The 8,551-nt window shown below is 30.6% G+C and overlaps 1 protein-coding gene across 5 annotated transcripts in view; it reads right to left on the reverse strand.

Moving 5' to 3' along the window:
* Positions 1 to 8,551, reverse strand: part of LOC108734316 — a 27,476-nt gene that overhangs the window by 8,086 nt on the left and 10,839 nt on the right. Inside the window, exon 1 of one of the 5 annotated variants that reach the window (XR_003230842.1) lies at positions 6,940 to 7,105. The exons of 1 other annotated variant lie outside the window; for it this stretch is intronic. Coding sequence is in view for 1 of the 4 variants with exons in the window: in XM_018465810.2 (XP_018321312.1) it covers positions 4,191 to 4,242 (52 nt within the window). In the remaining 3 variants the exon portion in view is untranslated. Of the gene's footprint in view, positions 1 to 672; positions 911 to 2,011; positions 2,213 to 4,190; positions 4,364 to 6,939; positions 7,106 to 8,551 lie in introns of those variants that run through there. 3 more of the 5 variants (XM_018465810.2, XM_018465816.2, XM_018465812.2) reach the window with 3 other exon arrangements.

Raw genomic sequence — 8,551 nt, forward strand, 5'->3', positions numbered from 1 at the left:
CAAGATTCTAAGTTAATTTTATAATTATCTGTTAACTACAAATTTAACTTTGGTCTTTTCGAAACTTAGAATCTTGTATATGATTTAGAAATAAAATTGTAGAATAATAACGAAAAAGAAGTAAAGTAACATTATTAAAAGTAAAAAAAAAAACAACAACAAAAAGCAGATTATCGTAAAATTCTCCAAAATTATCCAAGAATGATTAACAGATATCGTTAATTGCCTAAATTAAATGAATTAAATATTTATTAGTAATGTCCTACTAAAATGAAAAAACAATTGTAACTAATGTTCCATTTATGACTTCGTTCTCTTATTAGAGCGACTCCGAAATACGTCCCTGGACGTAACTGGACAATAGTCGCAATTATTGCCAGGGTTGGATTTTCAAAAGAACATTTTGTTCTCTGAATATGGGAATTGAACAAACATTACTATTGGGATTTACAATTCCTATCAGTCAAAAAGAATACGATCAGTTACAAAAATCAGAAGGCATGTCTTCTAAAAAATATATATTCCAATAATTTAATGTTCTCCTAGGAATTGCTCAAAAAAATTACATACATATGAGTAATTATCTGACTTATATTATTATGTTATCTCAATAAATATCCTAAATGTTTAAAAAAAAAAAAATAAGAATGAATAAATAAAAATATGCCCTACCTAAGAGCAGCCTCTTAAGTTATGACATTGTCCGCTAACTTTTAAACGAAATCACACAAAACGTTAACAAAATAAAAAGTAGCCGTGTAAAGTTTGTTTTCGACCTTTAAGTTAACCGATCCGAATAAGTACTGGTGCTTGCTGCCCATTTCTAACACTTAAAAACCAACCAATACTTGTCACATGGTCAATTATTCATCTTAAATGTAACTTAATTATAAATGAGCATAAGGACAGTAATCGGATTAACCGCCAACAAACTACTTACTTACAAATGTTTATTAAAAACAACTCCATAAAAATTTAGCGCGCGTGGCTAAAACCGATGGAGGTTTTCTTGAGTATTATTAGTTCAATTTCATAACTTCATAGCTGACCTTCTGCTTTAGAACTTTGAAGAATTTCATCAGAAAAAGTAAAAGAAAACGCAGTATATGGCGTTCGATTTATCGATTTTATACCTGTTGAACAATTTTAACAATCAAAGTAACAGAATCAGAAAAAGTTCGTTAAAAAGCAAACTTCTAGGACGAAAAAGGGAAGCATCCCCTACCCGCTAAGAAATTGTATCAGTCCACTATTGGGAAATAATTTTAGCATCCTAGGCGTGGTTTAACTCGTAATTTCGTAGCATGAGTATGGTAAAAAAATCGTATACCGGCCTGGGAAAAAATATAAGTACTATGACATTTTTTTTAGAAGTGGTTAGTTTCTAATATGAAATTTGTCGATTTTTTTTAACGCACTACAACCGACTTCAGATTAATAAATTGTAGCTATTGTGACACCCTCGCCGGGAATCGTACCCGGGACCTTTGGCTTTACGCACCAATGCTCCGACCACTAAGCTCATTAACCTGAGGGGGGTAAAAAAATTCGACAAATGAATTTTCATATTAATATAAATACTATGGTTGTATCACGCCATAAATCAATGTTTTGCCCTTTTGTATATAATTTTTCAAGGTAGATTAGCTTTACATGCTATATATATAAAATAATGGTTGAAATTTTCCAAAAAATGATGTGCCCTTTAACGATTTCATGTAATAAAATATCCTTATATTGGATTCTCAATTTAATCTGTAGGTACTATTGTAAGAACCAGTTTTTACCGGGTACAAACGAGTTAGTGACAGAAAAAAAATTAATCCCAACAAGAGAAACTTAACTAGAATAATTTTAATATGAGACTGAGATTACTTCCGCATATTTAAATGACATATGTAACTCTTAGTTTTGTTTTGTTATAAAATTCTAGAAATGAATTCGTATATGTAGATATTTCTGCCACTTTTTTTCTAACAAGAAATAAAAAGTAAAATTCCAAAACACTTACAAATTGCACCCGTTCTCTACTAAGGTAAGCCACAGCCACTGTTTCAAATGTACTAATTTACTGAAAAAAAATCTTTCAACTGAAAATCCTACAACCTGGCATCCTTTATTTATATCCAGAAGACGAAGAAAGACAACCTGTTTTACAATTTGTAAATCTAAAGGATTAACAACGCAAATATTGCAAAGCTCTTCAAACAAGACAATTACACACATAGTCGTGTTGTTATTAATCTACATAATTGAATGATAACAGTTTTTTTCCAAATACGATCATATAGGCACTTACATACGTGTGACAACATAACAAAATTACAAATCATTCCAACGGCGACAGTTAAAATAGAAAAAAGATGCTAAATAGTACTAACAATAGAAAAAAACGCTATCTTTCTAATGGATTATTCAAATCGAAGTAATCAAAATAAATACAGCTATAAAGAATTTATCTGGCACCTACAAGCTCACTATTATTCAAAATAATAGTTTATTGTGATTCCCCATATGTAAATAGAATGATAGTCTATGTATAACTAGTTGGATCATCCTTTGAATATTTTATTTTCGAAAAATTGCTAACCTACCCAAACCTAGCCCAACCCTGATTGTAATGACAAGTCTGTACACCATTTAAAAATATGAAGTGACTGCATTGTTTAAGATTATGAAATTTTTGCACATGAAATGGAAAGAATTGCATCAACTAAATACTTGTTAGAGTATGAGAAGTGTATAGTGAACTTTTTATCACTTAAAGGTTTATGTACATATTAATAAACAATGAATTAACCTTTTAATTGTTTTTTGCGGAAATTTGACTTTAATAAGAAACATATTGACATGATCGCGGTTTTTAGATTAGATTTCATGTCAACATGAAAGAACCAAGGGTACTTCGAAAATAAAAATATGTAATAAAAAGCTAGTAGCAGGTAATACTCAAAAACATATATGCTTACGTATTACAATGCAAAAATTACTGTTTATTTAGGACTTAGTGTACAAAATGTCTAAAGCGCGGTGATGTACGGGTGCGAAACATGTACGGTGGATGAGGCGGAAAAGAAAAGGTTAGAAGTGTTCCAAATGTGGTGTTACAGGCGAATGATGAGGATAACGTGGATAGAGAAGGTTTAGAAATGAAGAGGTATTAGAGAGAATAGGAGAACAGAGAGAGAACTCTGGAAGTCAATAAAAAATAGGCTAGATAGGTTGGCAGGTCACCTAGGCATGAAGAGCTACCTAAAGACATTTTAGAAGCAGACCTAGATCAGATTACTGTTCACAAATAGTTAAAGATGTGGGATGTTCTATCGTTGTTTTAGGGAAATGCGAAAATTAGGCCAGAATAGGAAAGAGTGGAGGTGCGTGTCCAATCAGTTTTAGGACTGAATACCTTATGTATGATAATGATAAAGTTTACGTAATATAGATAAGCAGATCGTAAACACACAAGGGTAATTAACAAATTTTAAATTAACTTTTTAAATGATCCAAATACAATAATTAATAATTAGAATAGTTGTTAACAACATCTAACGATCTCCTAATTCTCTGAAAACTGTCTAAGCTCTCAGAAGCTTTAAATTGCATTTATTGGGTTTGTATTGCTTTATTATTTATTTGAAAAGATGGGTGAAGGTATTTCTAAGAATTTTGCTACTTCACGTTGTATTTATCGCCTTTGGTGATTGCATGTAGGACAGTAAATGAAGACAAAAGCATCCAAAGTTAAACATTTATAATATCTATCTTGCAGGGCAAATTATTCATGTGCACGCTTTCACCCGCTTTCACAAAACATATCGTGTATATACGTATACGTCTGTCTTTGTTATTTAGCGAATGTTGAGGCGCTTGCAAGAGAGGCGATTGTTTTATTAGGTAAATTACTTAATGGTATAGTTTTATTATTGATTCTAGAACAAGTTTTACCACTGCAACGAAAATATTCAAAAATAAATACTCAAATAAAATGTAGGTACTTATAAAAAAATAGATTTATTACTAATAAATACAAATATATGTATCTATAATTCAAATCATGAATTTTATTAAGAACTTTATTTATTTGATACCTAACAAATTCGACGAACGTAGAATATTCCAGAAGTATTTTCTATCATACACCTAAATAATTTTTCCAGACAGAAATGGCGTAATAGAATTTCACTTCTTACCTGTCGATTCTGATCCTGTAAGAGAACTTTTATGAAACATTTTTTGACACATTCAAACAAATTTTCGTATTACTGAACTAAAACAAAAACAATACAGTCGCTCCTACTTGACACATACGCTCGCAAAGTTATAACCGGTAAATATAAAATGTAATCAAAGTAGGCCTACCTGTGAACGTAAGCGTACTTAAGTGCATGACACCTGTGTGAAACAATTATCGGATTGGTTGATTACCTTAGCGGTTCACGTGAAGCGCACGTTTCTTAAGCGTGATCAGCTAGCTAGGTAGGTTTGTTTATTTGGCATGCAAAAATTCAAAAGAATATCTAAGACCATAAAAAGTTACGACAGTGATTATGATTGTAATTTTAAATAGCAAGAAGGGATTTAAGGTAATCAACACGGTGTTTAAAAAAATCTATTAATTGCTCTAAGTGTATGTAATCAGATTATCTACAATAATTCTCAATACATTCGTAAAATCTACCCAAAGTTTTTCCAAATAACTTCAAAATAACATTTCTTGCATAAAAGAATAATTAATATAACATAAAATGAAATGAAATATGCATACCATCCGTTATTAAGTTCAAAAGACAAAAGCAATTTTTGTATTTTTTTCTTGTCTTTTTTAAAAGTTAGGGACTTCTAGAATCGTCTTTACTATATTAAAGCCTTTGCTTTGAACAAGCCACTAATTTTGAATAAAATCTATTACAAATTTGAAAACTAACTACAATGTACTTTTGTAGATACCTATTACCAGTAAAGGTTCTGAAGTTGTCATACCTTTTTGTGCATTATCAAAATTGAAGAGGTAAATTCTTGTAAAGTTTATTTACTAACAGTACACAAGAATAAAGTCGTTCTCTTGGTCACTCTACTAAACAACTTAATGTGAAACTGTTTTGTTTACCAAAATGCATAATGTCATTTAGCAAGACTTTCTCATGGCCTTCTCAATGAAAGGCGCATCCTAAAATCTAATTTGTAGTCTGACTACCTCGGTGAGACATCTGGGTCGATATAATTATGCATTTTCTAAAATATCTTCACTACAATTTTACGCTAATTTATTAGCAAATCTAAAAATTTGTCGTTGAAAATAGACAGCCTGATATAAAGCTGCGTAAAAACAGCGTATTATCTCAAAATTGAAATGGCGTAGAGAAATACTGTCAGGGTTATGATTTGTCGCCGAAAGATAGTAGATTTTGTCGCTTATCAATTGTGCATTTGTCCTGTGAAGCAGGCACTGCACACGGCATAGAAATGGCTTAAATAATACTCTAAGGGTTATTTATTTGTCGCTAATTTGTCATTAAAAGATGGTACTTGGTACATTCTTCAGCTGTCTAGCGAAAGTGGTATTATACGTGGCTTATGCATAGAAAAATACCATAAGGGTTGTGATTTGTCGTTAATTTGTCGCCGAAAGATAGTAGATTTTGTCGCTAGTCTATTGTGCATCTGTCTAGTGAAGCTGACATTACACATGGCATAAAAATGGTTTAAAAAATACTGTAAGGGTTGTGATTAGTCGCTAATNTTCGTTTCTTTAGTAGTGGCTCGCCTGTATTTCTAGCGAATTCTTTTAGTACATTACACGATTCTAAATTTACTTTACAGAATACTAAATTTAATCGAATGAATAACCCACACATAACTAGCCAGTATTCAGTAAACCGAATTAATCATCAACAGACACAATAAAAATGAATTAAAATTACAAAACAAGAACGCGATTTCAAGCAAATACATAAATTAGAATGACGCTTCATATTTCATTTATGAAAAAATTCGTGATGCAATTTTACAGCTACAGTGACTTAAACTTCTACACTTTTCATTTTACTTATTGAATATGTACTTAAGTTTTTCTTTTATATTTATAATTAAATAATTAAGGTTCACCATCCTCTTAAGTGATACCAAATTCTTAATAAAATCGATTATAAAATGATTATCCTTATTATACTACTTATTAATAATCAGGAAATCATTTTTTAACATACTTTCGTAGATGTAACAAGTCAATGGTCACTTTAATACGTACATTTAATTTTGTGTATCGAGTTAATGCCATTCTAAATGAAGACTCCCCTTCGCACATACTCAAAAGGGGAACATTTTCCGTTCATATTGCCTTATGTATCTACCTACTATCTTTGATAAAAAAGTGACCTTCGTTGAAAGCTTGAAAATAATAAAACTTATCCTGAAGTTTAAAAAAATAAAGTTGTTTACGTTACAATTTTATTGACTCACTTCCGAAACTAGACTTTCTGATTATGTATATTATATATTAAAAATAATCTGTAGGTACCCCAGGAGGCTCATTTAAAATGAGGATCAAGACAAACAAAGACATATCTAGTAACTTCGTGGTGCTACAATAATACTTTATCTTTTCTAAATTTGAATGCTAGGAATTATGAATGGTATACGTATCTATTCTAAATTGTACCCTGTATCAGGTCACGTACACCAATTGACTTCTAGAGTCACACCTACTTTATGAGTTTCACGAAGGTCTTTTGAACCACGAAAGGCAGAATTTGATAATTCGTAGCAAACATGTATCAAAATTAAAAATACTAGTTGGTGAAGTGAAGCGGTAGTTTTTGGGTCACAAAATGTCAAAAGGTCTGTGGTTAAAAAACTCATTCATACCAGTATATTCCATAAAAATGTTTTTTGAAATCTAACAGATGACATTTTAGTGAAAAAATATCTAAGTGTTCATACCTTCTTTTGATGAAACTTTAACAAAAGGGACAAAAAAATCGTTGATTTTTTGCAATGAGCAACAAAAAATAATTTTGTAAATTATGACGGACGACGAGTGCGGTTCAAGATCAAACACTCTTTGTCATTGTAATGATTACACTAAAATTCATAATTCTCTTTCAATCTCTTTATAGTAATTATACTATTAACAACAGTTCATCCATCCGGTGCATGATCAGTTCAAGCTGTAGGTCTCTGTGTTTTCGAGAAAAGATTAGAAGAGTTATCCGTGTTATTTCTTCAATAAAGATATGTAGGTACTATTATTTATACATGGTGTTAATGACGTCAATTGCAAATGCATCAGTCATCATTCAACCTTATAAATACAATTTTGTCTATATAGAATAATGTTCTACCGTATGTTTGTTTGTCTGTTTGCCCATCGGTCAGTTAGCAGTGAAATGAAGACGAAAAAAAAAACTAAGAAAAAGTACTACTGTAGATATTCAGGATGCTAAAATTTGTTTTTAAATTTTTATTTAATAATCGTTTTATTTTGACGTATTCTAGTTGGAACTAAACAATTGGAAAAGATTGAGTGGGTTTAAATGGCTATATTTGGATGCGAAGTCGGTTGCATATGTGTATACACATATTGTAATGACAAATTATAAAGAATTAAAATGTAGCTGCTTAGACTACGAATAACTGTAGTCAAGTCCAAATTTGGACAAGCTCAGTCATATAAAAACTACTTTCTGCTGTCAACGTACACATACTTACGTATATGTATATACAAATTTATAAAAAAATTATAATAAATTATAGTAATTAGTGACTTACTATTAGTTAGTATTTCACATAGATTAAAACTATTGACCGCTTAAATGATACAGTTATTTATAAATTTTTAATTTAGTAACGTGATTACCAGATTTAATTTTGAGAATAACCCAAATTAAATGCTTCATCATTAGGTACAGATTTGTGAATATTCTCAAATTTTATAATTATCTGTTAACTACAAATTTAACTTTGGTCTTTTCGAAACTTAGAATCTTGTATATGATTTAGAAATAAAATTGTAGAATAATAACGAAAAAGAAGTAAAGTAACATTATTAAAAGTAAAAAAAAAAACAACAACAAAAAGCAGATTATCGTAAAATTCTCCAAAATTATCCAAGAATGATTAACAGATATCGTTAATTGCCTAAATTAAATGAATTAAATAATTATTAGTAATGTCCTACTAAAATGAAAAAACAATTGTAACTAATGTTCCATTTATGACTTCGTTCTCTTATTAGAGCGACTCCGAAATACGTCCCTGGACGTAACTGGACAATAGTCGCAATTATTGCCAGGGTTGGATTTTCAAAAGAACATTTTGTTCTCTGAATATGGGAATTGAACAAACATTACTATTGGGATTTACAATTCCTATCAGTCAAAAAGAATACGATCAGTTACAAAAATCAGAAGGCATGTCTTCTAAAAAATATACGAGGGTGGATTGATAAGTTTCCGGCCTAACCAAGAGATGACGCCACTAGGCCTACCTTGAGGTGACATTCTATAGTACCATCCTTGGATAGCTTGTAGCTATAGTTTCAGCCCGATCTCCT

Source organism: Agrilus planipennis, unplaced genomic scaffold, assembly GCF_000699045.2.
Source record: "Agrilus planipennis isolate EAB-ADULT unplaced genomic scaffold, Apla_2.0 scaffold83, whole genome shotgun sequence".
In the NCBI taxonomy this organism is placed as follows: Eukaryota; Metazoa; Arthropoda; class Insecta; order Coleoptera; family Buprestidae; genus Agrilus; species Agrilus planipennis.